This window comes from Phaethon aethereus (genome assembly GCF_964289735.1).
Source record: "Phaethon aethereus genome assembly, chromosome: 4".
NCBI classification, from domain to species: domain Eukaryota; kingdom Metazoa; phylum Chordata; class Aves; order Phaethontiformes; family Phaethontidae; genus Phaethon; species Phaethon aethereus.
Genome location: NC_138578.1, coordinates 19,441,385 through 19,469,381, shown reverse-complemented (window position 1 = coordinate 19,469,381; position 27,997 = coordinate 19,441,385). Strand labels below are relative to the sequence as shown.

Sequence of the window (27,997 nt, the reverse complement as noted above, 5' to 3'; positions counted from 1 at the left end):
TTTGCATATGAATAAATGACAGGCAGCTGTAGAAACTTGGCATGTTTCCTCATTTTCTGTATTGATGAATTGCTGTGCTAACCTCCTGGCTGATGAATAAATGTTGTGTTTAATGTGGCATTTGATAACTAGTTTTTGTGTTCTGGACTTCTACTTAGCTAAGTGCTTAAAGTAGCAAAATGATGTAGGTATACCTACTAATGTCTTTCACCCCCTCTGACTATACCATAGGCAACATGAAGCACCATTTGAAGGCAATCTAATAAGTCAAGAAGTGATGCTAAAGCGTCAGGAAGAAGAAATGATGCAACTACAAGCTAGAATGGCTCTGAGGCAGTCCCGACCTAATCTCTACCCAGGAGATGCAATTAGGTCCTCAATGCTTGACATCACCAGAGATCCGCTGAGAGAAATAGCCCTGGAAACAGCCATGACACAAAGAAAACTGAGGGTAATGCCCTGATCTCAGGTGAACTCTTATTTTCATTGAAACAGAGCAGTGTCTTGACTGAAACTCTAATATGTGGGATTTATAAACTGAGTCCTGTAATAAACCGTCATCAACAGATTAAATACTAGGTGTTTGGTGTTGCCCTGGTAGGAAAGACCTACTCTCACAGGATAAACTTTGAGGTTTTGTGGCATTAGTGGCTACATAGCCTAAAGCGGTATTAAGAAATGCGAAAACAGACAGCAAGCCTTGACTAAAGATTGCATTGATTAAACAATATAGCATCCTAACAAAGGTAGGGTGTAGTTTTCTTCTGTGTTCTGTGGTGTTTTCAACCACTTCAATTTGCATTTATTTCTTAGTGGAATGTGGATATGTCCCACCACCATCAAAGATTATTAAATGAACGAGTTACGAAGGTAAAGAAAGGCAGAGAGGGTTCATTTGGCCCTTGGTTTCACCCTGAATCACCGTGCAAACTCCCCTTTCCTTTCCCAGCTGTCTTGGTATGTAGATGAAATAGAAGATTACAGAAAAGAGGGAGACAGGGGTATAGGTAAATAGAGTGGCTGATCTTTAGAAGATAACGATGGCTTGATGCCCTCTGCTGCTGCTTTCAGTGAATTGGATTGATTTTTTTAAATTTTTTTTTAAGGATGGGAAAACTTGAAACAAGACTTAAGTGAATTTGCTGTCCTGATCCAGGGTAATAGTGCCTGTGTTAATCTCCAGTCCATAGCACTCTGACTAGTTAGTTCACATAGGCTTTTAACTAACAGGTTGTCTCCTCTCTCCCCCATCGGCTCTTAGGAGGTTTACATGCAGATATTTTACATATAGTACACAGTAGGCAGTAGCCAATGAAAGTTTTCCCTCAAAAGGTGAATCTTGTGCCACTTTTTTCACGTGGTGTTGAAATGGGTATTGTGCAGAGGACTTCCTTTAACAGTTTGGACAGGTAACCTCCTACAATTTACAGGGTGAATTAGTAGAACGTTTATTTGTCTACAGGCAGACAGAAATCAGCCAGGATCTCTACTTGAGCCTGGAAGATAAAATTAGACTGAAACTTTTCAGGCTTCAGGAGAGGAGACTTGTGGTGTGTCACAGGCAGAGATTTGTTAAGGCGGAATTGCCACCAATACAAAAAGCCTTAGTAATGTCAGGCAATTGATTACTGAGATAAGCCTGGTTATCCACCCATAAGATGGTCCCAATATGCAACCCACACCCTGTATTTTAAAGGAAGACAAATAATATTACAGTGTTGGCTTTTTGCCCAGCAAAGGAAGGAGAATATGCAGAGTAATAAAGTCACCAGCACTGTAGCTTGCCAGAGGTATCTGGCACACATGCTGGCAAAATTGGTTTCTTTCGACAACCAGCTCATGGGAGGAATTCAGTACAATTTTCTAGTTTTGGCCTTTGGTTCGTCTTTGGCATTTCCAGGGCAGGAGTTAACTGTGCCTCAGTCTGTTGTTCCAGTAACACAGTGTTCATTCAGACTCTTGTGATTTTTAGAATTTCTTTGGCCCTGAGTTTGTGAAAATGACGATTGAGCCATTCATCTGCTTGGATCTACCGAAGTCTATCTTGGTAAGAAAGGGACCATTCAGCAAACAGTGGCAGGGGAAGTATGTTAAACCAGCAGATGTGCTTTTATCACAAGTGTGAATGTTGGGTTATTTTATTTCACAAAATCCAGACTAAGAAAGGGAAGAATGATGACACCAGGCGAAAAGTAAATGTGATGCTTCTAAGTGGGCAGAAGCTGGAGCTGACTTGTGATACCAAAACGATATGTAAAGATGTCTTTGACATGGTTGTTGCCCATATTGGCTTGGTAGAGCATCACTTGTTTGGATTGGCTACTTTAAGAGGTAAGAATAATGATTTGATGTAGTTGACAGGTACAGAATAAGAGGAATTAGCTACATGGTGTTGAGAAAAGATAAGCAGAGACTGCCTAGTAAAGTGTTTACTTGGAGTTATGTTCCATTGTACTGAGGCAAAATGCATTCCTCAGTGAACAACCTTGCACGATAAAATTCTACATTTGCCTGAGTAATGGCAGCTCATCTTGGGCAGCCTTTTCCCTTTGGTTTTCTTCCCTGCTGTTTGTTGCCTTCACTCTGACTAGTACCCCTCAGAGGACATGAAAGAGCTTTGAGTTCTGTTAATACGCCGTAGGCAATGTTGCAGCCTCTTGTGGATTCAGACCCACTGGGATGCATAGGAGAACCTTTTGTATAGAGGGAGTTGCCTTAAGAAAAAAGAATTTGCTCCTGAGCTGTTAATTTTTCACTATTGGAACAGACCAGAAGTTGGATTTCTTTTTTTTTTCCGCCACTGGGTAGGAGGTCATTGTGGCAGAACTAATGTGTTCAGACCCAAGTTTCCCGTCAGCATATCTCACAGGCTGTTGCAGAACTGTAGCGGTAAGAATATTGGTGTGAGATAGAAGTCCTAGCAGCCCAAGAGTTTACTCTATCCATGGCAGGCTCCTGGTGCTCATGGCAATTTAGAAAGCCTTGAAAACATTTTGCAGAAACGTAAATGGGACAGAAGTACTAAGGAAGGGAAAGAATGATGACAAATTTTGGTTTTCCTATGGGATAAGAAATTTGAAATTTTAAAGAAAGCCTAGCTCCTATTTTGTAGCTATCACAGAAGGTAGCTGCTTTTTTCAAGTGGTGTCTTCAGCATAACTATAAAATTATTTCATCTGCCCTTATTCAGTGTTCTGTTTAACAGCTATTGTGCTTATAAGCCATTGTTAGTCAACAGAATACCTTACTGTTCAAAACCAAATTTCAGAATTGTAAATCTGGTCTTGATCCTTCAGCTGGAGGAAATATTTGGTTTTAATGTTTTACCCATGTGCTTCCCTTCAAAATTCATGGCAGACAATGAATTTTTCTTCGTTGATCCTGACATAAAACTAAGTAAAGTAGCTCCAGAAGGATGGAAAGAAGAACCAAAGAAAAAGAACAAGCTCCCTGTCAACTTCACACTGTTTTTTCGCATAAAGTTTTTTGTGGATGATGTCAGTCTTATACAGTGAGTGTATGAAAAATTTTTTTAACCCCTTAAGCCCTAAGTTTATGGACAGAAATTTGATATTAATCAAATACTGGAAACTTGCTGTGACAGGAAGTGTAGCAAAGATGGTGTGGATTTTTTGTGGTTTTTGTTTTGTTTTCCTATTCTAGGCATACACTGACTTGTCACCAGTATTATCTACAGTTGCGGAAAGACATCCTGGAAGACAGGATGCACTGTGATGATGAGACAGCCATATTGTTAGCATCACTAGCTCTCCAAGCTGAGTATGGAGATTACCAGGCAGAGGTACACCATCAATTTCATCTTTAAGAAACTGTGTTCTTGCTGCTTAATTAAAGAATGGACTGTGAGCTGCCACACATGCTTCACAGCTCTGCCCTGGACTGGAAGCTCAGCTGATATGCTGTTGGCAGTTTTTGCTGTGGGATAGTTTCTTTTAGTCTAACACAGGGCTGTTTGCAGAATCTAATTTGAGATCGGAGTGTTGAACCTTCTCTCTTCAGTGGAAGTAAGTCAGGCTTGACTAGGAAGAAACCATAAGTGAAATTAAGCTCTAGGTCAGGGTTGAGATTCTGAATCCCTCCCCTTACTCAGTTGTCATGTATGATTCTCTGTCAAATGAAAGTTTGTGCTTCATTTGTGCTCATAGAGTATATGGAGAAGCCATCACAAAAATGTTTCATGTTGTAGGTGCATGGCATGTCATATTTCAGACTAGAACACTATGTCCCGGCTAGAGTGATGGAGAAACTAGATCTGTCCTACATCAAGGAAGAGCTGCCAAAATTGCACAGCACTTACGTGGGTGCATCTGAAAAAGAGACAGAGTTAGAATTTTTGAAGGTAAGTGGGCAGTGGTTTGCTTCCTTAATGTGTGACTTAAGAAATTCCTTGTGGGAATATGGGTGCATGGACTTCAAGCAAAAGTACAGGACAACAGCTCAGGTTCTGAATAACACTGAAAGGATGAAAGCTGAAAAGATCTTTTCAAACAACACATCATTACAAGTGAAAAGAAATCATAATAGATGGAAAGGAAGTCCTTTCACTCTTTCCAATCAGTAGCCTTCCTGCTTTACCTCCGGCTAGTTCAAAGCAACTATTGATCCTTGTGTTTACTCTAAAGGAAATTATGATTATGAGGCATCACACACTTCATTCCCTATGTCCTTTGTTGTTTCTGTTGAGAAAAATATATTTCGATTATGAAAAGTTTTGTTGCAGCTAATACTGTTCCCGGTGCTTGGTATGAAGCAAGCCAGAAGTATAGTAAGACACTATGTAAGATGGCAGTAAAACTATAATCACGGACAAATTTGGTTTATTCTAAAAGGACCCATTAAGAAATATAATTATGGGGTTTGCTGCTGTTGCTTATGAGATAACAATCAGGACCTGCCTTGATACAACGGCTGCCAACGAGTTCAGGGGGTGACTGTTTGCTGTTGAGACATTGGATAACCATTACACTGTAATTCAACAGACACCCTGTAGTTCCACAGTCTCTTTGAGAAGGTGATGGAAGAGGCATTCAGCTGACTTTGCCCCTTCTAAGGCTGTTGCTCGTTTGGCAGAAGTGTTCTTGTGACTTAACCACAGAGGACAAGAGTAGGGGACTTGATCTTAGCTAAACCTAGTCTGACTGGGGTTGGGGAGAGCTGTTAGATTCCCTTGTTTGATTCGTTACATCAATCCCTTATGCCAGTACTGAAGAGACAGCAGGAATGAATGACTGGGAGTGCGAAGTGAGTGAAACTGCATCTTTTGGCAGTTATGATGCCTTAATGTGATCACAGAATTGCAGTGTTAATCTAATTGTGTTTAAGAAATGTGTCAATAACAAGTGCATCTTGCTAGTTACAGTTTGTTGCCAATAATTGGTTTGTGCAAGTTTGATTTACTCACAGGTGTTTTTGATTTACACTTTTGTTGTTTGATTTTAATAAATGCTAGGTTTATTTGCTGCAGCATTTGGCAGCACTAGAGATACTACCAAGACTTATAACCCTCTAGAGCAGCTGATGTGTCTGTTGTAACATCTATAAACTGTAAAAGTTCCCCACCAGGCAGAAGGGAATCTTTTTTTTTTTTTTAAATCCACGTGTGTGTGTGTGTATATATGCGTATATAAAAATATTTCTGTAAAGGTATAATATTTATATAGAGGTATAAAAAAACTTGCAATAGCCTTAACTTCATATTCTTAGAAGTTTTATTGCATTGATCTGTACAGTTGTGTCAGAGGCTCACAGAATATGGGATTCATCTTCATCATGTGTTGCCTGAGAAGAGATCCCAAACAGGTATCCTTCTGGGAGTGTGTTCCAAAGGAGTTATTATTTTTGAAGTTCACAATGGTGCCCGCACACCTGTACTACGCTTCCCATGGAGAGAGACAAAGAAAATATCCTTTAGTGTAAGTCGGTCTCTTTTCTTCTATCTGTGTGTCTATATTTGCATCTCCAGATACTGGTTTTGTGTGTTTGTTATTTTTGCAAATTAAGCTGCTGTTTTACAGCATAATCTGACTCTATTTTATGTGGCTGAGCTGTGTTGTATTATGGGATTGAAATAGGAGTTTTGATGTTTTAAATATACTTTTTTCCTTAGCCTGCATTCTATGCTGCTGAGGTTCCAACCTCAGAAGAGAATTTAGCACCTGTATTTTGGCAAATCTGTATTGATGTGAAACATGGCTTCCCTGCCTCCTAAGAAAAGTGCTATTACAAAGATAAATCAAGGGCTACTCTTAGCATGGGGAGAAGCTCTGCCCGTTTACTGCATTTCTGGGCAATCTGCCCATGCTGCCATATGGGACACGGGTAGTGAAGGAACACCAGAGTGAGAGTCCTGTGTGAGAGAGATGGGTACTGACAAATGCCAGTACTCAGTGTAATGAGGAGATGCGCCTACGTTGCTTTTAAGTTGTTATATTTCCAAGAATAGTTAAGTGATAATGCATGACAGGGCCTAACACTTGATCTGGACAATACCAGCCAACTTGAGTGGGTACACCATAATCTGGTGGTCAGATGTAAGTTTTTAATGAGGTGTTGAGCTTCAAATGCTTACCTTTATAGAGGTATTGAAAACAATACTTCTAACTCTGTCTGATACCTGATTGAAAAGCTACAGCTTGTTTCATCTGGAATATGATTTTAACTAGAATTGATAAATTGATGTTTAAAAATTACTAAAAAGATAAATTTAAGACTCAGAACATTAACTGATACATTTAATAATTAGATGGACATCTACTTTTTCTCTTGAATGGCAGCACCCTTTGTGACTTCCTCAGAGGCTTTTGAAAACTCCATCCTGCAAACCGTAATAGTACTGGTTGTCATTAGTCAGCACTAACAGTAGCAGAGATGGATTAAATAATACCACCTCAGCTAGCCCAGAAGTAGCTTTGAAGTGCTACTTTGTAAATGTCAAATTACTTTCAACGCCTCTTAATAGAAATCTCTCCCATCAGTGCATTTTGCTTCAGGAAAATTTGAATGCTGTAGCTGTGCACAAGCAAATACAAATCTTTGTAGGCTAAAAGAAATCACTGTCTTCAACGTTTTTCTTTCTACATTGTGTAGAAGAAGAAAATAACTTTGCAGAACACATCAGATGGTATCAAGCATGCATTTCAGACTGACAATAGTAAGACTTGCCAGTACCTTTTGCATCTCTGCTCTTCCCAGCATAAGTTCCAACTACAGATGAGAACCAGGCAGAGCAACCAAGACACTCAGGACATTGGTAAGGACTGTTATGCTGTGTTGGTTTTTAATAGCAATCTGTATGCATTTTTGTAAGGATAAAAACTGAACTTGAGCTTCGGTAATTCTGCTGAATGCTACATATGTGTAGCTCTACATTTGGAGGGTTTATACTATAAAGAGAATCTACTAGCCAAGTTTGTTTAGGTTTTATTTAAGAGGAAAAAACCAAAAGAATTGTCAGATCAAACAGAGCTGGCCCACAGCAGCTCCTCTAAAATAAAAAGAATCTAAAAATAGGTGACTAATAGTACTTTCCCATTTGATTAATGACTTCTGGCTTTTTTTCAGAAAGAACTGGAAGATATTTCAATAATAGGATATTTACCTTTTGCCTAATGTGAAATGAATTGGTTTGCTAATGTGGAATTACAGATAAAATGGTGTGATCATGTGAGGGTGTGGTGGCTTGACCCTGGCTGGATGCCACGTACCCACCAAAGCCGCTTTACCACTCCCCCTACTAGGCTGGACAGGAGAGAAAAAATACAACAAAAGGCTCATGGGTCAACATAAGGACAGGGAGAGATCAGTCAGCAATTACTGTCACAGGCAAAACAGACTTAACTTGGGGAGAATGAATTTAATTTATTACCAATCAAATCAGAGTAGGATAATAAGAAATAAAAACCAAATCTTAAACCACCTTCCCCTTGCCCCTTCCTTCTTCCCGGGCTTAACTTCACTCCCAATTTCTGTATCTCCCCTCCCACAGGGGGACGGGGAATGGGGGCTGTGGTCAGTTCATCATACGTTGTCTCTGCTGCTCCTTCCTCCTCAGGGGGAGGACTCCTCACACTCTTCCCCTGCTCCAGTGTGGGGTCCCTCCCACAGGAGACAGTCCTCCATGAAATTCTCCAACATAAGTCCTTCTCACAGGCTGCAGTTCCTCACAAACTGCTCCAGCCTGGGTCCCTTCCACTGTGTGCCGTCCTTCAGGAACAGACTGCTCCAGCGTGGGTCACCCCTGGGGTCACAAGTCCTGCCAGCAAACATGCTCCAGCCTAGGCTCTTCTCTGCACAGGTCCACAGGTCCTGCCAGGAGCCTGCTCCAGCACAGGCTTCCCGTGGGGTCCCCTGTGGGCTACAGGTGGAGATCTGCTCCACTGTGGAACTCCATGGGCTGCAGGGGGACAACCTCCCTCACCATGGTCTTCACCAGGGGCTGCAGAGGAATCTCTGCTCTGGTGCCTGGAGCACCTCCTCCCCCTCCTTCTTCACTGACCTTGGTGTCTGCAAAGTGGTTTCTCTCACATATTCTCACTCCTCTCTTCGGCTGCAATTGTGCAGGGTTTCCCCCTCCCCCTGCCCCTTAAATATGTTATCCCAGAGGCGCTACCACCATTGCTGATCAGCTTGGCCTTGGCCAGTAACAGGTCCATCTTGGAGGTGGCTGGCGCTAGCTCTGTCACACATAGGGGAAGCTTCTAGCAGCTTCTCACAGATGCCACCCCTGCAACCCCCACTGCTACCAAAACCTTGCCATGCAAACCCAGTACAGAGGGCAAGTACAATAGGGAGCATTCATGATGCTGCGTCTCTAAACTGTGGGTGTAGCTGTCTTTATTCCACTTAATGTTTGGTGGACCTAGTGAGGAACAACACTGATGCTAGTCTATTTTCTTCCGAGTTGCCATCTAATTTGTGTGTTTAATAGAAAATGTAAAGGCGTTCTTTTTAGATAAAAAATATTTAATTGGAGAATGCAATTCTAATACTAATTTCTTCACTTTTTGGAGCAGCACTCACTTGGCTGGCTGGCCTTCAGTGCAGCCTGGAAGTGCTATTTTGGTCAGTCTGCCTGCTCATTCTTTCTTTGTTCACTGTTATCTGTCTGCATTCCAGTTGCTGTTAATCCACACTTCCACCAGCATAGCTGGGATCGAGTTTGACCCCATTGCTGTGGAGACTGTGATCTCTAATTTAAAAAAAAAAAAGGGGGGGGGGTGGTGGCAATAATGCAGCCTTTTTTTCTATTCAGTTGGGCTCAGCCAACTTAGTGCAAAGAAATAGTATAAAGTGACTTAAAGCCTTTGTACCATTCTCTAACTTAGTGCTTGCTTATCCTGAATTGCAAAGAAAAGCAGTACATGAAAGGCTTTCTTGGCTAGGCAAACTTGGTTGCGCTTACAGATGCAGTGTGTGTTGTGCTTTGGGAGCCTGGAAAATAATAGTTTGCTTCTGTGCAGTGCAGATCACTTGGAATTCAGAGGTCTCAAATTTCATCAGTCGTTTGTAATCAGAAGCAAATAAATCAGTCTTATGCATAATTCCATTATACTTGGCTATTAAAAGTAAAAATAATTCAAACAAAAAGTTTGCTTGCGTCATAACTTTACTGATCTAAATTGATTAGCTATTTTTCTTTTTCCTGCATATATGTATGTATATGCATATAGCAATAGTTACTAGAATAATGTTTTTAAAAAAGAGAAGGTATTGTAATATAGGTAAGAGAAAGCAATGTTGAAGCAGCTAGACAAAATAGCATATTAATTAGAACTACTGCTTTTCTTTGTCAGAGCAGTGAAATCCCAGGCAGAATTTGGGAAGCATTATTCTTAGCCTGCAGAAGCATCAAGTTTTTTTGTGTTTTTTTTCCAGAGCCCTTAAAATGTCAGTAAAAACTGGTGGTTGGAAGCACTCAGCAAAACAGTAAGGAAGAGGGCAGGTGCCAATGTTATTAACTCAAGGTTGATCACTAGAGGAAGCACACGGTTGAAGGTTCCTTACTTAAGGACTGATTCTGGGTTAACAGCACAGTGAACACAAGCATGTGCCTGTAACACTTGCAGTGTTCGTGGGGTGGAGTAGCAGACTTCAGAAGATTAATATGCCTTGGAAGATTCTTTAGAAATACAGTATTACGGTGTTTTGCAAGACTCACCTTGATTTCAGCCAATGAATGGAGAAAATATTTTGTGACGAGAGAAGGCCTGGTGTGCATAGTGACAGTGAACATATTTTCATAGAACATAACAGAGGATGGAGGCACAAGGGAGAGCACTTTATAGCCCCTGTGATGTACCATGCCATGTTTTAAACTTGTTTACAATGTCTTCAGTGACCTGGGAGAAACTGTTTTAGCACATGTAAATCTATTAGAAAGAATTATTAGAACAAAAGGAAAATGCCTCTTGAATAACATTCATTCTGCATGAATGGAAAGAGATGAGACACAAAGTTTAAAAAAAAAAAAAGATACTAGCAATTTTATGGTACATAAGAAAGAAGATAAGCTATAACGTGAGGAATGATGGCTTCTTTGCCAACTTCTGTGCAGTGAACTGAGCAAGCACTCAGTTTTTAAGATGAATGTTTGGATTCCTGAAAGGGTGTATAGAAAAACACAAAAGATGAGGCGAAGGTTAAGTCAGCCTTATGAAGGACAAGTTTTGGACATGTGAGAATTTTCAGTTAAGGGGTTGGCAGAAGTTGTGAAAGGCCTAATGTCCATATAGATAATGACGTGAAAGTATTCATCTGACATCCGTAGGGAAATCTTTTTTGGTGTTTGCAAAGAGTAGGTATGACATCAAGAGAAGACATCTTTTATTAAGGTACTCTTCCCCAGAATGGGAATGCGACAGGAGCAAGTGTCACTGACAGCTTCTGTCAGTCAGGAAACTGAGATTTGTGGATCTCTTGTCTGATCGAGCAAAACTGTTCTTACGTAGTTCATCTAGCCTCTCCTGTGGCTATGGCTAGAGGAGGTATTTAGTGTGGGTAAGGAAGTGGTAGTCGCATAGTAGTTCACCTTTAAAAAGGACCAAAAAAAATACCTTCCACAACTAAATCTTCTCAATCTGTGTGTCTGTTATAGAGAAAGGATAAGTTACTGTTGCAGTTAATTCCTGGCTGAGGTATTGGAGGAAGGAACGTCTTTTGGAATGGCAGTGCTGAGGTTGCATTTGCCAAATACACTCTTCAGTGGTGAATACTTCAGCATTTAGTAAAGCTAATGGATGATGTGTACCAAAAAGTAGCATTTTCATTTGGAGTTACAGTGCAGCTTTCTAAAGCAGCTTATTTCCTAGCTGTATGTAGAGTTTAAAAAAACACTAGTTAACCCTAAATCAAAAATACATACGCAGTTGAGGATTGCTTTTCCGCAGACTTCCCTGTGAACTGACTCCAAGATATCAAGGGTTCAGATGGCCTGATTTCCTTTAAAGGCTCTAACCAGCAAACATGTTGCCACAGCTTATCAAGTTTCTGTGCAAGAGCCAAGCCACAGGAACTTAACTGCTAGCCTTAGGACCCAGTTAGACTAATAGAAATGAGCCTGGCTCAGCTTTGCTCTGAATTAAGAGGGGGTTAGGCTAAGCTGTATTATCTTGTATTTGCTTTCAGCTAAGAACATCCACCCAGACAGTTCCCACGACTCAGCTGACAGTAATTTAATTACAATCCAAAACCTGTTTCTCTCTGCTTAAGGGAATCCTAGTTCATGAGTCAAAAAGTCTGGCGAACCCCAGTCAACACTTTCTGTTCTGTGCTAAAACATTTAGGATGTTTCTGGCAGGGGAAGTCCCAAAGTGCACCTGAGTGAACTGATGCTCTTCAACGAGGTAGAGGTGCTGCCAAGGCCCCAAGACTTTGCAGCTGTACTATAAGCATGTCAGAAACTCATGCGAAGAAAACTGAGCAATGGATGTATAGAAGTTTGGTAGGATCTGATAGTGTAAAGGTGGAGGAGCCCTATTTGTTCAAATTCTGCAAAAGACTTGTATGAGCAGGTTAAAGGAAGTGTAGTCTTCCAGGTCGCTTGGCTTGAGGATATTATTTGCTTTGCAGAAACAGATGATGTGCCTGTATATAAGGCAGAGCAGTTTAACAGGGAATATGAGTCTTCATACTAATAAGGGGATATGTATTCTGCTATGTTGTGTTTTTGGACTTCATTGCAGTGATGGTCAGGTTAGTGTAATGTCATGAACTCCAAACTTTGCTTCCTGAGCAAGCTATATGTTGGTGATTTATATGTGCCTGATGATGGTACATACTTCTGAGCATCTATAGAGAAAATATGCTTTGTGTGAATTGGTTGTTTAAAATACATGCTTTACGCAAGGTCACTCTGCTGTGTAACTTAAATATGTTTGTTTTTTGTTTAAAAAAAAATCCACAGAAAGGGCTTCATTTAGGAGTCTAAACCTTCATGCGGACTCTGTCAAAGGTTTCAACATGGGACGAGCAATCAGTACTGGTAGCCTGGCCAGCAGCACTTTGAACCGACTTGCCGTTCGACCTTTGTCTGTTCAAGCAGAGATTCTGAAGAGGCTGTCCTGTTCTGAACTCTCACTCTTCCAGCCGCTTCCTGGGTCTTCAAAGGACAAGAATGAGAAGACTCCGTGGGAGGAAAGACCCAGGGTTATGAGCAAGTCATTTCACGATCTAAGTCAGAGCCACATCTCGGTTTACCCCCCAAGGAAAAATATTATTACTGCTTTGGACTCTTCCCCCCAAAAAATAGAAGACATAATGGGAAGAGTCTTTCAGCAAATGCCAAAATTTGATACTGGATCAGCAGCGGGAGCATTAAAACTGAGCAAGTAAGAGTCTCTCTGACTGCCCTGCAATATCTTTTGTGTACAGTCAATGTACATTTTGCATCAGTTTTGATTTATTATTCATACCATTATTTTATTGCATTGATCCTTTCCTCTCCCAACTTCCTCTTCCCTCTCTCTGGTTCCCCTTCTCTCCTTCTCCCCTTTAAGTTCAAAATCTCATGCAGGTTTAAGTAGAAGCCCTGAAGGAAAGAAAAATGAATCAGACTCATCATCCATTGAAGATACTGGTCAAGCCTATGTTGTAGGTCAGCATGCAAACAATAATATTACTGTATTTACTAACTAACCTCTAAAATTGCTTTTGGTGTAATGCTTTGATATATTTATTAACTGATAGTAATATTTCGATTTGAAAAAGAGAGCAGAGTATCACATGTTAAAGTAACCCAGGCCAATTGCCTGTTGTTCCTGAATAAATGTTGCAATCAATCAAAAAAGTCCTCCTTTGGACAGCATCAGTCTGTACACAGGTGTGCAAAGTATTAGTATTTGACAGTAAAAGCTGCTCCAGAAAACATCTTCCATTTTGTCACTTTAGAGTGCCATTGTATTGCATGGATCTTTTAATAATTTGCTAGTCTTCACAATCTGTTTGTCAAGCTTGAATTTTTTTAGTGTTTTCTGTGGAAAAGGTTTAGGGAGTGATTTTTTTGGAACTGGACTCAGTTTGGCCTAAGTTCGCTACTGTCTAGTAACTCTGAGCAGTAACTGCAAGTTCTTTTTTTGTTTGGTCTCATTGTACCTAATTTATTATATACAAATATTTTTGCAGTGCGTTGGGTGTTTCACAAAAACATTCTTGTAATGAGCTAAGCCAGAGGTACTTAATCCTTTTTTTTGGCAAGGATTGGATAGCACACAGTCTTACTAGGCAGTAAAAATACAGAGTTCACATTAAAAAAAAATAAATATCAGAGCACCTAATGGACATAAACATGCATGCTGGGTTATTGTACATTAATATCTGCGTGTCATCAGTTTCTGGTTATAGGAGGTTATACATATATTATAACAGGAGGTTCCCTGTTATAATAATAGAAACTGCAATGACTGAAACATGTCAGCCTTAGCTTGTTTGTGTTGCTTTGCTTTTGCTTAATATTATGATATTGATTAGTTACAGAACATCAGAAAAAGTGGAGAAAGTTTATGTTTATGGGGGTCACAATAAACTAACTCACAAAAAAAACTGAACAAAAAAAACCCCAAACCCCACCAACAAAACCAAACCAGGATGTGACATAGACTTACTGCATCTGCCCTTGCTGCACTTGAAACCAGGACTGACTTGGGAACCCTGCTTTTTCAGTACTGAGAGCATAAACTACTGAAAAGTGAGATGAGCCATGCAGTTTCTGTAGTGACTGGTTGCAGCCATTTATCCTATGCTTTCAGCTTTACAATTAGTGTTCTCATGTGCTTACCCATAATCTTCTGGGCAGCAATTCTGATAAGGATCTTAGCTACATGTCAGAAGGTCCTGCTGAATCACATTGCCTGTGCTGGGGGACACACATTCTTTGCATGATAAAACTCATCAGCTGAAACTAGGGTTCAGAGGTTTGGAAAAGGCCAGAACTACTTTCCTAAGAAGGTTGAATTATCTTACCTCATTTACTTTCATAACCTAGTACATTTATTATTTTATCCTCTTTAACATATAGCCGTATTTGCTTGGCATTGATCATTCCAAAGAAAATACTATTTTATATGTAAACCAATTTAAATAGAAATACTTGGTTCAAATTTTTTTTTACTGCAGCAACTTATTTGTTACTGAACAAAAATCTTACAAGACTCTTGTTGTGTTCATTTATTAGGTTAGGCATAGTCATCCAATCCTGTTAGTCTTTGACTTAGTTTCTTAAAGAGCCATTGATTTTATCTGAAGTTAATATTGGTTGTAAAGGCCAAACCTCTGTCCTTTCTTTAATTCTTTGCCTTTGCATGAGCCACCATCTATCTGAACATTGAACTACAAAAAAAGCACATGAGTAATTTGGATTTGCTAATCCAAAACTACTTTCAGGTTTATTTAATTTAAAAATAAGTAATCTGAGATTGTGAATGGGCTCGTGTGTACTAAGTTCTGAAATACTTCTTGGTAGCTTTTATATTAAAAAAAAAATGTAACAATGTCTAATATTTCCATTCATGTCACAGGTGTTAGCATGAATACTTTGGGAACTCTTCCGTCATCAACACTGTTAAAAGAGAGCGGTAAGTTGATAAATAATGTGCCTATAGAATTAATTCTGTCAGTTTGTGAAGCACTTGTCAAGTGTTTCACTGTTCTACCTGTCCTGTTTTTTCGCTATTCTTAAATACCTCTTTCAGTTAGTTGGGGAGGACCTTTTCCTAAATGAAATTCCTAATATTTCTTTTGGATTGTTTCTTGGGGGAGAGTTTGACGTGTGTAAAATTTTTCAATTATCAATATTGTCTGTTTAGTTTGAGACTTGAAAGGTGCTATTACCTAACATACCATGCTCTTCAAAGCTCATTTCCCTTACTTGTGAGATAAGTAAGAGGCCAAGAAGATTGTTTTTTCTTTTTCCTTCTTTTACTCTTTAGGTTTGACTTGGTTTTGTGGGATAAAAACTCGTTCTCCAGGTGGTGCAGTCTGTTACACTCTCTTGCACCACTGTTTTCTACTTGTACCAGCGTGTAGAGCTCAGTAGGTTTCTGCCGTTGTGGAATTGCATGTTCCACTTACGGCATAAGTAAGCCAGGCATTCCAGACCAAAACAGTTGTATCTTCTCTAGATAACAAATTCATAAATTCAGGCTTACAGTATTTTGGTGTTTCCTGAAGTTTCAGGAGATTGTTTGTTGGGGCTTTTTTTCCACATCATGCTCCTTCTGTCTTTTAAATGCCTGATTCTACTTCAGCCTGTTGGGAACCCTCAGGAGTCACATAAATCTGTTGTGAGGGTGTTCAAATTTTGGATGAGACAATCAGCAGACTGTGGAGTTGCAAATGAGGAAATAAATTTAAACAAGATAGGTTTTAGTAGGTGTTTCTAATGTTAGTTGTTTTTTAATGAAGGACCACCATTAAGAGAACTCACTGAGTAACCTTTTAGTACCTTCATATAATAAGCCTCAATTATATATAATATAATATATATAATAAGCCTTTTACCAACGTGCTTATGTCCTCCCTACCTGAGCAGGGCATGTAAACACAGATCTAAATACTTTGCTGAACTGAGATTAATAAATTTGAAGATTCTAGGGCTCAGTTGTGTGATGATTCCAAGAAACTATACTCGGTGCTTTTCCTAGGAGGAATAAAAGACTTTAACTGCTGAAGATGGGAGTGAGTTATAACGGTGGTGTTTTGTTTTTTTTCATTTGGACATGGCTTGGAAGATGAAAGTTGGACCCACTAGTTCAGAACAGCTTTTCAGGTTATGAGAGAAGTAATCTTTATTAATGGAATAGAACTTCAAGGCAAACCTGAAGGGAAGCATTCAGGTAGTGTCTGATCACGAAATGTTGGCTTTTCAGTTGACTCTCTGCAAACAACACAGAACAGAATTGCCTCACCAGAACGAGAGATCACTTTGGTGAACTTGAAAAAGGATGAAAAATTGGGCTTAGGTAAGTGGCCTTAAAATTGTTGTTGTCATCTGTGTTCCTAGAAGCCAAAAACAAAATAAAGTTTTCGGGTCTGTATTTAAGTATTATTGTAGGACTGAGGAAAGCAGTAGCTGGATTTCGAAGGCATTTAAGATGCTGAAACGTGGAGTTACTTGATAGTGCTTGCTACTGATTTGTTGAGTGATGTTAAGCAAGTCTGTTTCTCAGTTTTTGCATATTGTAAGTGTAGGATAGTATTTATATTGTGCGCTAGTCATCCTAAAAGCTGGCCTTTAAAGTTTATCTCTGTCTTCAGGCACAAGATTTTTGTCTATTTGGACACTTCTCAACTGTGACAGCTTCAAGGCTTTAAACAAAAAAAGACATTATAAAGCCATTATGAGCTAATTGTGGAGTGTTTTTCTTACTCTTATAATACCATCAGACAGAACACTCATTTGAGGTTTAAGGAGCCTGGAAGACAAGATATTTGCATTCCATTCCTTCTTCTACCACTGAGTTTTTTCATAAACCCACATAGTCTTTCCCTGTATGAGTAATGAATAATTTGGTGCCAGTGTTGTGCTTTAGAGAGGCTCTCTAAAGGACATTGTTCTGTCTGTTATTGAAAATAGGACTGTTCCATAAATTTGAAGATGGGGGGGAAAGCCTACAAAATAATAATACTTAGTGTTTACCCTGCACAGTAACTTAAGAGTTGACCAAAAAGGAAAGAAATTCTTATGAAATGCACTGTTTCTTCTCTTTCTTCCTCATTCAATCTGTGGTACTCGGCTTTTTTAGCTAGACTAGAGAATACCTGTTATCTTCTATTTTCTTTTTTTTCATCTTGAACATCCTTCCGAGATTTACCTGGTACAATTGGCAGAAATAGATTAGAAGCCTCAAAAGAAAATAGGGAGTTGAAAAACTCAGTTCTTCAGACCAGGGTCAAACATTTAGGTGAAGCATCTAACAATAGAGAAACCCAGAAATTTTTAAGAGAGAATAGATTTCATCTGGTCAGCGAATGTACGTTTAATGTGATCTATTTCTGCATGTGTTTCTCCTGCCACAGTTGTCTTCTGTAGCCTTCACTGGAGTTTTCTGGGAAGCCACCTAGACAAAGTCTGAATCAGCTGCTCAAAAACAGAGAATATCAAAAAAGCTTTACCATTTACTTTCATGTAGACTTCTTTGAGAGATATAGTTTTCTTTTAGATTTATTAGAATGACTAAGTTTTTGTCTGTCCTGAAATATGGACTTGTATTTTGTTAAGTTACACTGTGATTACTGACATTTTTGCCTGCTTTGGGCCTTTTTTAATAGGCTTTCAAATAGTCGGCGGAGAGAAGACGGGGAAACTTGATCTGGGAATTTTTATTCATTCAGTTATTCCTGGAGGGCCAGCTGATTTGGAAGGATCTCTAAAACCAGGTGAATAGTGTAAATAAGAAAAGGTGTATACATGAAAGAAAAGGCTAAACACATACATAGTAGCATTTCCATCTATGGCTGTGGGATTCAGTCCCTTACAAATGCTAACCTTCAGTTACCTTCTGCATAATTTCTGAAAACTGGTGATAATTCTTTGTTAAACTATGCAAAAATGAAAATTATGCAAATCGAAGTAAAAATTATAAAGCTTGATGTAGCAGAAAATGAAAGTTACATATCAAGATAAGAGCTTTCCTTGCTCTTGTCTCTCTATAGATGCTTTGTAATTTCAATTTTTTAAAATTCCAAATCCATACTTGGAATTTGGAAAAAGTGAATGTAACCATCTGGCCACTGTAGCGGGGGAAAAAAAAGATAATTTATTTTGTTTAATATCTGCTTTTTTCTTTTCACTTTAGTCTGTGCCTTTAACTGAACTGCATGTTGCTTATTGCACTTCTTGATTTTTGCTTTTGCATCCGTTTCTCTTACAGCAGAAGTAAAGGTAGAAATCACAATATGGAAAACTTTGGCAGGTTTAAAAAGAGGAAATATTCATAACCAGTTCTTGTGGTTTGTTTTGGGTTTTTTTTTTTTTTTCAATTATTAGGGTTGCCTATTCCAGCATCACTTGAATTTTTCAGTAATTTTTCATCTGTGCATTGTGTAGAGATCCTAAGACCTATACTCCACATTCTCACTGACGGATAAAAATGTAGATGTTAGATTGTATCTGAACAAGCCCTTTTGTGCAGGACACCGACTAATATCCGTGAATAGCACAAGTTTAGAAGGCGTCAGCCACCATGCAGCATTAGAAATTTTGGAGAATGCACCTGAAGATGTGACACTTGTTATCTCTCAGCCCAAGGACAAGCTATCCAAAGGTACAGAGAGAAATATTCTTTATTATTAAAGAGTTGTCCTTTGAGTTTGAGCACTCTGCCTTCTCTAACACCTTTTGTAAAGTACTTTCTGTGTTTCTTCAAAAAATTACTAATTAAATCAACTGAGATAGCCTTAAAACATCACCCTAACTGCAGTCACTTCTGTAAGCAACCGTGGCTAGTATATGCTTGAAGTTGTGTTCTGAGGCTGAACAAAGTGTGTTACAGTAACCTTTGGTGAGGACCCACCAGTCGCATTGTAAGCAGAAAGTGTTCTGCATAATATGAACGGGTAAAGCCTTACATGGTTGTAAGCTGAGAAGTTTGTGTCATACTGCAGATGTTACCAGCAACTGATGACTGTCTTGTCTTCTGGTTTTCAGCATCGTCTAACACTGCATACATCAGTAATGGAACCAGGGGTTATTTAAGGAGGCCATCGTCAGTACAGGACAATGAGGCAGAGTCCTCTTCAGAAGAACACAACCGGTCCCGTGGTCACCAGAGGCCTGTTTCAGGGAGTTTGTCTGGTTTGTCAGGAAGTAAGCGGGATGGAAGCGTGAGCTCCCAGGATTCCAGAACCGAGAGTGCCAGCCTGTCTCAGAGCCAGACAGCCAATTTCTTTGGTAAACGTGCAAGTGGCAGAGCTCTGCAGGATCCTCAACATTACAGTGACTCCCAGCCTGGGCTTTCTAAAATGAATGAGAAGAGAAGATCCTTGTCTGACAGTTCTCGAGCAAAAAATAAAAAGCCTGGGGTAGTGGAGTCTGTGGAATATTCTGACCGAGGGGATTCTGACATGGATGAAGCAACTTACTCCAGCAGTCAGGAGCAACAGCCAGCTAAAAAGGCATAGTGTATTTCATACTAATATTTTCCATCGGTGTAACAGTGGTAGTAAAATAGCTGACTCTGAGTGTGAATAAGGTGAAAGGATGTGGAGGAAAGACAGCCTAGCCTGCAGCTTATTCTGCTGCTGGCAAATGCTAGTAGATAATTTCTAATAGTCTGGAGATTTTGTTCAAAATAAATGGAGAAAATCAATCCTGCAGCTTGAAACAACTTCCCCGCTTTCCAGTGTCATGAGATAGGCATGTCTTACTAGAGGCAGATTGTGCTTTGGGACTAATGTATAGTGCATTACAGATGTAATGATGCTGTAGAAAATGCCTCAATTTTGTGTGTTTGTCCAATATGATCATAGTCTAGTGACCACCCCTAGAGGTAAGTTTATTCACCTGACAGATAATATTTTTCCTGGATTAAAGCAGTAGTGATGCATCTGGAATGGGTAGCAGCAGAACTCACTGTTTCTTGGGATTGACCTGATCCATGGAAAACTGCTCTTGTGTGGTGAAATTCAGCAGTGAGCCATGCTCTGAACAGAGAGAGCTTGCTGCTTCACCTTTCCGAAAGTACACCATGGCAAGTATTACAAATTAATTCCTCACTTGCAGTGATTCCTCTTTTCAGCTGATGGAGGTTATTCCATCAAGTTGTGGCAGCTCCTGCAAATTAATCCAACAGACCCTAGGCTGCTGTAATACCAAAGTACTATAGTTTCTGTGTTCTGTGACCAACTCACTTTGGCCTTCAGCAGCCCAGTCTTTATTGTCAAGCATATTTCTGTGCTAAAGCTGTTCAATGGCAACAATGGAGGAGTTAAAGCAATGAGCCTTACGAGTCTTACCAATTGGTACTTTGCCTTGTGGACTCCTTTTGGCTCAAAACCACACCGTTTAGGGTCTTAACTGTAAAATTCTTTTCTAATGGCAAATCATTCTTTTTGTTTTGTTCCTTTTCTTTCTTTCTTTTTTTTTTTTTTTTTTTTAATAAAGGAATCTTCCTCAGTGAATACAGCAAACACAATGAATTCTAAAAAGGTTACTGCAACACTTCTTAAACCTGGAGATATCTTTGAGGTTGAACTAACCAAAAAAGATAACGGCTTGGGAATAAGTGTCACGGTACTGTTTGACAAGGTTTTTAGATGTTTTCTCTTTTTCTTTACTCCCAGAAACCCATTAAATTGCTAAATTACAAGGAAGCAAAATATATTCTGGAGTTACTGTTAAGTATATAGTTTTACTGATGTGTGATTAATCTTAACAAAGCTGAAAAGTAGTACTGTTTTGTATCACTTTTCTTGTCACTTGCCCTTTAAGTAACTCTTGTTTGTTGTTTTATGGTGGAGCCTTAAAGTCCTAATAGAATGTTATCACGGAAACTGCTTTGTGAGTACAAAAAGCAAGACGGTCTTTGTCCCTTGCTACCTAATAATGTGGCAAATTTACAACGAGAGAAATAAGACCTTCCCTGACTGTAATACTGAAGTATTGCCTGGCACTGTGGGCAGTGAAAGCAGTAGTGTTACTTAAGAGTATCTATGCATGTCCACACATATATACCATGTTCAGTGTTCTCCCTCTGCTGGATAAAAGGCAGAAAGCAAAAAACTACTTAAGTCCAAATAAGACCTGGCTGACACTGCTTTCTTGCAATACAAGACAAAAAAATATTTTTAATGGCCTAATTTCTCTTAAGAAGGCAGTTATAAGGCTATAAAATTTTGAGGGTATAGGGCTTGCATTTAGGGCTTGCCATACTGCAGAGTGGCAATTCAAGGAAGAAGAGAATGATTTATAACTGAGACGCACACACTTTTCACTGTTCCTGTTTAAAAAGACAAATATTTTAATATTCAAATATTATCTCTGGTTGATTGATCACTGAACTACACAGTAATTTGAAAAAGGAAAAGTTGCTTGAATTATAACAACAGAAAGCAGTTATTAGCTGTAGTTCAAAAATGGTGGCTCTTTATACCTAAAATTAAGTTGGTCTTTTCCTAAACATGGCCATATGGATAGGCAAGTAGGTGGAGTGCCAATTTGCAAGCCTGGCACTGTTTTCATACATATGACTAGTATTGTAAGAGGAGCAGAATGAAATTCTATTATTTTAGCTTTCCAGTCTATTCAAAGCCATATTGCATTGTCAAGCTTGTAACTTGGGACAGCTGGAGGAACAAAGGTTCAGCAGGAGTTTGTTATTGAATAGCATCAAGCCTCCTGTATGCATGCATTGGCTTTCTAGAAAACGTTAGAAGATGCCAACTGATACGAAGATTTCCCTTAAAGGATGATCAAGTGGTATCTTCATTGACCTTTCCTTTTTCAGCCTCCATTCTACCCCTTGCATTGTTATCCTGTACAGTGCTGAAAAGAAGAGGTATACAATTAGCTCTGTCTTTTAAGTTTTCACATGTAGTACTGTGGGCTTTGGGAGCGTATGTTAATACACTGTTCGTCTCCCTCTTCTCTCCCAGTTTGTGGAGAAGCACTGATGGTGCAGCAGTGAGCCAGAATAATACAAAGGCTTGGGTTGGAAGGTACCTTTAAAGATCATCTAGTCCAATCCCTCTGCAATGAGCAGAAAGGCTAAGACACTCCAAAAACAATGCCATTTGAGTTTGGGCAGAGTTTTTCACCTTAGACCCTCAAACTTGGATAAGCTGAGAGAAAGCAGCACTCCTTACTTTCCTGTTACGTCAGAGAGGGTGTATTGGAGTAGGACACTGCATGGGTATGCATCTTCGGCTATGGCATGCTGTGCTTTCACACATCTCTGACCTTTGATATGTATTCAAGCATGTAAAGTCCAGCATAATGCAGACATGCTTCTGCTGAAGGACATTGCCTTGTGATGCCCCAACTTCATAATAAATTGCATAACTGCAAAAATATACTTTGTGTAACATTTTGCATTTGATAGTTTGGCTGTTCTTTTTATGTGCCAATAGCCCAAGTGCTTCCTGAGTACAGTTTTCCTTGTGTGACACACTTTAATTATTAAGTAGTCTCACTGTAAAAAGACTAACATATCCTATTTTTGCTTTCCATTTAGGGTGGTGTAAATACTAGCATAAGGCATGGTGGTATTTATGTGAAAGCGATTATTCCTAAGGGAGCAGCTGAAGCAGATGGCAGAATAGAAAAAGGTAATATTTCAGTTCTTTCAGTTGGGACTCTTAATGTGAAAAAAGGGCATATAACTGTGATGGACTTGACCATACACTGTGGCCTAGGAGCTAGGAACTCTGCCTCCTTTCATTGTACCTTTTTCACTGGGAAGAGCTGTTTTTCCAAGCTAGTGCACTTGCAGTTGTCATTTTAAATATTGCCTTGATAGCTGATTCTGCAGGTTAGGATTAAAAAAATAGTGTAGAACAACCACAGAACCAACAGAGAACTGCTGTGGAGGGGAAAAACAGGAGATAGGCTGCAGGATTTTTTTTTTTTTTTCCTAATGCAGCCTGTTCTAATCGAGAACACTTCTCTTCCAGCCATGGAGAGAGAGGGCTTTGTATTATTTGTGGCCTTCTTGCTTAGCATGCTGGGCAACTCAATACAGAAAATCACTCTAATTGTTATGGCTTTTCTTGTTTGCGAGCCAGGCCACATTCTTTATGAAGTGAGAATTTCCACTGTAGACTAAGATTTGTTTTTAATAAAGGGTCTGAACTTTGTGGCAGGCTATCAGTCCAATGGTTAACACTAGCTTTGACATGGGTTTATCCCATAGAATCATTTAGGTTGGAAAAGACCTTTAAGATCATTGAGTACAACCATATAGTTTAGTTGCGAGTTCTCTTCTTGACTCAGAATGTGGAGGGGAGTGAGAATTTACTTCAATAGCTGTTCTTGTTAGCTGAGACTTGAAGGTTTCTGTGTGTCATATATGTTTTATAGATGTTGTTCTGCCAACTTTTTCTTAAATTATTAATCAATCATTCATAGGTGACCGCGTGCTCTCCGTCAATGGGATCAGTTTGGAAGGTGCTACCCATAAGCAAGCAGTTGAAACGCTGAGAAACACAGGGCAGGTAAGCGGCTTCTGGTTCTACTCCTATCTGTAGTAACCTAGATCTTCATGAGTGAAAAAAGGTAAAGGAACCTGAAGACTGGAATTCCCCCTAGTGTCCTGGTTGCTTTAGGTGTGCTTTCTTAGACTCCTTGGCTTCCTGGGTCTCGAGTCTCACTGCCCACCCTAGTGAAATTCTGTCTCTGTGTGCGGGCTAGAGGTCTGCATGGAATTGTTTTCTCCTTGTCCCTGGGCTTCACAGGAAGGAAGCCCAGGTGCACAGGTTGGAAAACAGCTGTAGCAGCATGTTACAGACAGGTCCCGAATCTGAACCACTGAGGAGACAAGGGTCTCCATATATGCAGCTGTATTTGCATGCTGGGTCAGTAGCTTTACTTGAGTCTTAGCCTTTTTGGATAGCACTTGATTGTGTCAGTGGTGTCTCCTCATTTAATAATGCTACTTATGGCAGATGCTTTATATGTGGAAGTACATGCACACTTGAAAATAGCCAGTAAATGTACACATTCAGAGCTGCTAAGGACTACTACTTGTGCTCACTTTATAAAATGCTTTTAACTCTATTCCCTGTATGCATGTGAAAGTGACATTGTCTTTGATACTTCTTAACTCACTCACAGCTTTATTGGAAGAAAACCCTTTCTTACTCTCTGTTGGCAAGTGTCTTGCAAGTCTATTAGTGTATTTCAGAGGTTGTTACTTAACAGGCCTTAAAATAAGGAACAAATGGAGGGTGTATGGGGAGGGAAGTGTCTGTAAAGTTTGCTGCTGTAGAACTTAGGACCCTGACAAGTTAGAAAGAAACATGTACTCTAGACTGTGCTATCTCCATGACCATTGCCAGTTAACTGGAGAATGTTTCATCTCTTTAGGTGGTGCATCTGCTGTTGGAAAAAGGTCAGCTTTCTGTGGCCAAGGTTCATGCTCCAGTAACACCACAATGCACACCTCCAAATCAGGTGGGGCAATGTGAGCCACAGGAGAAACCAGCGATAAAAACTACAAATTCCAAAGATTACAGCTTTGTCACTGCAGGTCAGGTCACATAGGACAATTGTCTCAACTTTCAAAGCATCCTTTAGTTTTTGTGATATTTTTCTTCAAATCTTCTGTTGACTAGAAAGACAGACAGGAGAAAGAGCTGGTAGCAGTCTGAGGCCCTGCATAGAATGCAATCCCATCCTTTGTACTGTTGTGTTTGCTTTTAAGATTTCCTTTCACATCTTGGTAACTTTGTTTAGTTGCTATTAACTGTTGTCTCACTGTTCCTTGTTGCTTCCCAATTTCACCAGCCGTGGAGGCCAGGGCTTTAGCAAGGTTGGAGTAAAAGGGATGCTGCTATCTCTGGTACTGCTAAGGAGTGCCGAGGGAAGGTTAAGATACTCATATACAAATGAGAGCTTCTGTAGGTCCTGCTGTTCCTGTCCAGGTGAGAGAAGACATCAAGAGCTGGATGAAGAGAGAAGAGGGATTTGTTTAGCTGACTAGAGGTTGGCATATTTCAGCTTCTCTTCCTGGAGATCTGTGAAAGTGGAGGGAAGCCTACCCAGATGGGGAAACCACTGCAGATACCTTTTTGTCTTCCTGCATGGGATTTATCCTGACTGCCAGGCACTCCAGTTGGTGTTCTCACTAATGTCTGACCAGTGGCCAGAAAGGTTGTGTCACTCTGTACTTTAACAGGCTCCTTAATGGACTTCCTGGGGAACCGTATTTTGTATAGTGTGGATGTTGTCAGGGAAAGCCAGCAGATTGAGAAGTCATGATCAGCTTTTTGTCCTTTTTAACTTGGGGGGATCTTTTAGATAATGCTTGTGTTCAGTAATGTGAGAGGGAGAGTGTGCATTGTCATGTCTGGAGTAAAAGAGGCAGCCACATTTTTTCATGGTCGGTGTGCTCTAGGAAATAATAAGTTAACATTTCTTTTGCAGAGAACACATTTGAGGTAAAGCTGTTGAAGAATAGCTCAGGCCTTGGGTTCAGTTTCTGCCGTGAAGATAACCTCACCCCTGAGCAATTGGGCTCAACTATTGTGAGAGTGAAAAAGCTCTTCCCTGGGCAGCCCGCTGCAGAAAGTGGGCAGATAGAAATTGGGGATGTCATTCTGAAAGTGAATGGGGCATCGCTAAAGGGTTTATCCCAGCAGGTTTGTATCTTAGTAATGAAACTCATGCTGTGGTAGTCCTGCAACTCTTGGGGGGGTCTGCATTTAATAATGAATTTCACTGTGGCCATAGGAAGTCATCTCTGCTCTGAGGGGAACATCTCCAGAAGTCTCTCTTCTCCTTTGTCGACCACCATCTGGTATACTACCAGACATCGATCCTTCTTTGTTGGTAAGGTGTATGGCATATGATTTTTTTTTTTTTTTAATTCCTCTTTGAATGTTCATTTATTTGATCTGGTAGGTGGGTTAGTTAAATGCAAAATGCAGGTGGAAAGGTGGGGAGGATGCTTACAGAAACATGGTTCTTACAGTAAATTCTTCAGGAGTGTACTAAGCATCTTGTGGAAAGGTGAAAAGAATGCAGGACTTCAATAATTTATTTTTTTTCCCTCTCCATTTTGTGGCTTAAGACGTTGGAAATTGGCTTAATACACTGTTGCTGTAGCAGGGCTTTCTTTGCAGCCCAATGGTTTGACGCTGATCTCAGAATTTGGATATTTCTGTAATATATGTGAAGAATATTCTGCAAAACACCAATATGTCTGGCTTTGATGCATGTAAAACCAGGGAAAAGATTGCCCTGTTTACTTGGAATTTGGAGGTGTTCCAAAGAATATTTTCAAGCTGCTTCAATAAGTAAATTGAAAGAACAGAAAGCCATTTTAGGATACTTGGAAGAAGTGGAAATTAAATGTGTTTCAGGCAAATTTCCCTCTACATTCTTTTTTGCTGAAAAGTAGGCTTTCCATAATACAGGAAAGTGTAAAACTGATGGAGGCAGGTCTTCAGTTTAAGTTGTTCTAATATCATTTTCAAACAATAGAAACCATTCAAGTCTGAAAACAAACTTAAATGTACAAACACAAATTTGAGTGAAGTTAAAATTAGAGTAACAGAGAAGCAACTGAACAAACTAATAATACAAATAACTAGTCCTGTAATGAACCTGTTCGTTGTATGGAACAACTTTAATAAAACACTACGTATATTAAAAGAAGAACAAAACCAATAAACAAATGACGATTTTTGTTTATAACATTGTCACAGATTGGTGTGTTCATGAACACAAGAATTTGGCCATAAAAGCGTAAATTAAGCTTTTAAACTTTGTGTGTCTGCTAGCTAACATCATCCTTGGGAATATGTGATTATTGGCAAAACTGTTCTTCATTCTTATGGGAGTTAATAACTTGGCTGAACAGTCTCCGTTTGGCGTAAATTATCATAGTTTTTGTAGTCCATTATGTAGCTTTTTGCTTAAGCTTCCCTGTTTCCCTCCTGTGTGAGATTAGTTTGACTTCAGTTGCACTGTAAGCATCAGCAGTGTTTTCTGGTTGGAGGGGATATCATGGTAATTGCCTAGATGACTGCTGGGCATAGCTTAAAGGCATCTGTCAGTAGGCTCTCCAAGGCTAAAGCCAAGAGTATATTTGTTTTCCGTAGATGAATTTGCAGATTTGCACACTTTGTCTTAACTGCATTGTGTTGAACTTGATAAAACTGTGTTATGATATGTTTACGCAGTCTCTAATGTTTAGATATTTACGCATCTAAATGGAAAGAGCCACTAACTAATTGCTTTTGGTAATTTTATGCAGTCTTTGCAACTTCCTTTTGTCATGAAAACTGGAGTTTGATTAATTAAATGTCCTTGTTCTCTGCAGACTCCCATCCATTCACCCCAACAAGTATTTCCAGATGTCAGCAGAGAAGTTTCTGGTCCATCAAATGGAGAACAAGGTGACAGCTCAGATGAAAATGAAACTACTGATCTGAGCAAGAAAAGGATAAAATCCCCCTCTAGAAGAGACAGCTACAGTGACAGCAGCAGGAGTGGTGATGAGGAGGTGATAGACTCACCAGCACAGGTGGGCCTTGGCTGGAGTTCTGCACTATACCAAACTTCAGATGAAGCTATGACACAGGCACATAGTCAGTATGAGGCACACTGTGGTCAGGAGGAGGCTGTTCGCACCATCTTATATTCTGATCACGAGGCTCCTAGCAAGTCAGAGCTTGAGGACAGGTATGCTCTTTATAATGATGCTTCTAATATTGCAGAAGATGTTTACAAAAATAGTTTTGTTTTGCTTGTTAGATCTGCATAAAGTCAATAATGGTCCTTATAGGTGACAGCCACATTATACAAGCTGATCCTTGTTTTTTGCTT

General features: G+C 39.7%; 1 protein-coding gene across 1 annotated transcript in view; it reads left to right on the top strand.

The window, feature by feature from the left end:
• The window catches only part of PTPN13 (protein tyrosine phosphatase non-receptor type 13), a gene marked incomplete at its 5' end in the record, with an annotated part of 102,225 nt that overhangs the window by 55,759 nt on the left and 18,469 nt on the right, over positions 1-27,997 (top strand). The window contains 22 exons of the mRNA XM_081999543.1: positions 232-451; positions 1,973-2,047; positions 2,157-2,331; positions 3,358-3,511; positions 3,664-3,802; positions 4,208-4,360; positions 5,751-5,933; positions 7,108-7,270; positions 12,422-12,845; positions 13,014-13,111; positions 15,030-15,086; positions 16,380-16,472; positions 17,782-17,889; positions 18,645-18,776; positions 19,160-19,626; positions 20,615-20,758; positions 22,683-22,776; positions 23,576-23,661; positions 24,533-24,695; positions 25,592-25,806; positions 25,898-25,996; positions 27,492-27,853. Coding sequence (XP_081855669.1) covers positions 232-451; positions 1,973-2,047; positions 2,157-2,331; positions 3,358-3,511; positions 3,664-3,802; positions 4,208-4,360; positions 5,751-5,933; positions 7,108-7,270; positions 12,422-12,845; positions 13,014-13,111; positions 15,030-15,086; positions 16,380-16,472; positions 17,782-17,889; positions 18,645-18,776; positions 19,160-19,626; positions 20,615-20,758; positions 22,683-22,776; positions 23,576-23,661; positions 24,533-24,695; positions 25,592-25,806; positions 25,898-25,996; positions 27,492-27,853 — 3,804 coding nt within the window. The remainder of the gene's footprint in view (positions 1-231; positions 452-1,972; positions 2,048-2,156; positions 2,332-3,357; positions 3,512-3,663; positions 3,803-4,207; positions 4,361-5,750; positions 5,934-7,107; positions 7,271-12,421; positions 12,846-13,013; positions 13,112-15,029; positions 15,087-16,379; positions 16,473-17,781; positions 17,890-18,644; positions 18,777-19,159; positions 19,627-20,614; positions 20,759-22,682; positions 22,777-23,575; positions 23,662-24,532; positions 24,696-25,591; positions 25,807-25,897; positions 25,997-27,491; positions 27,854-27,997) is intronic.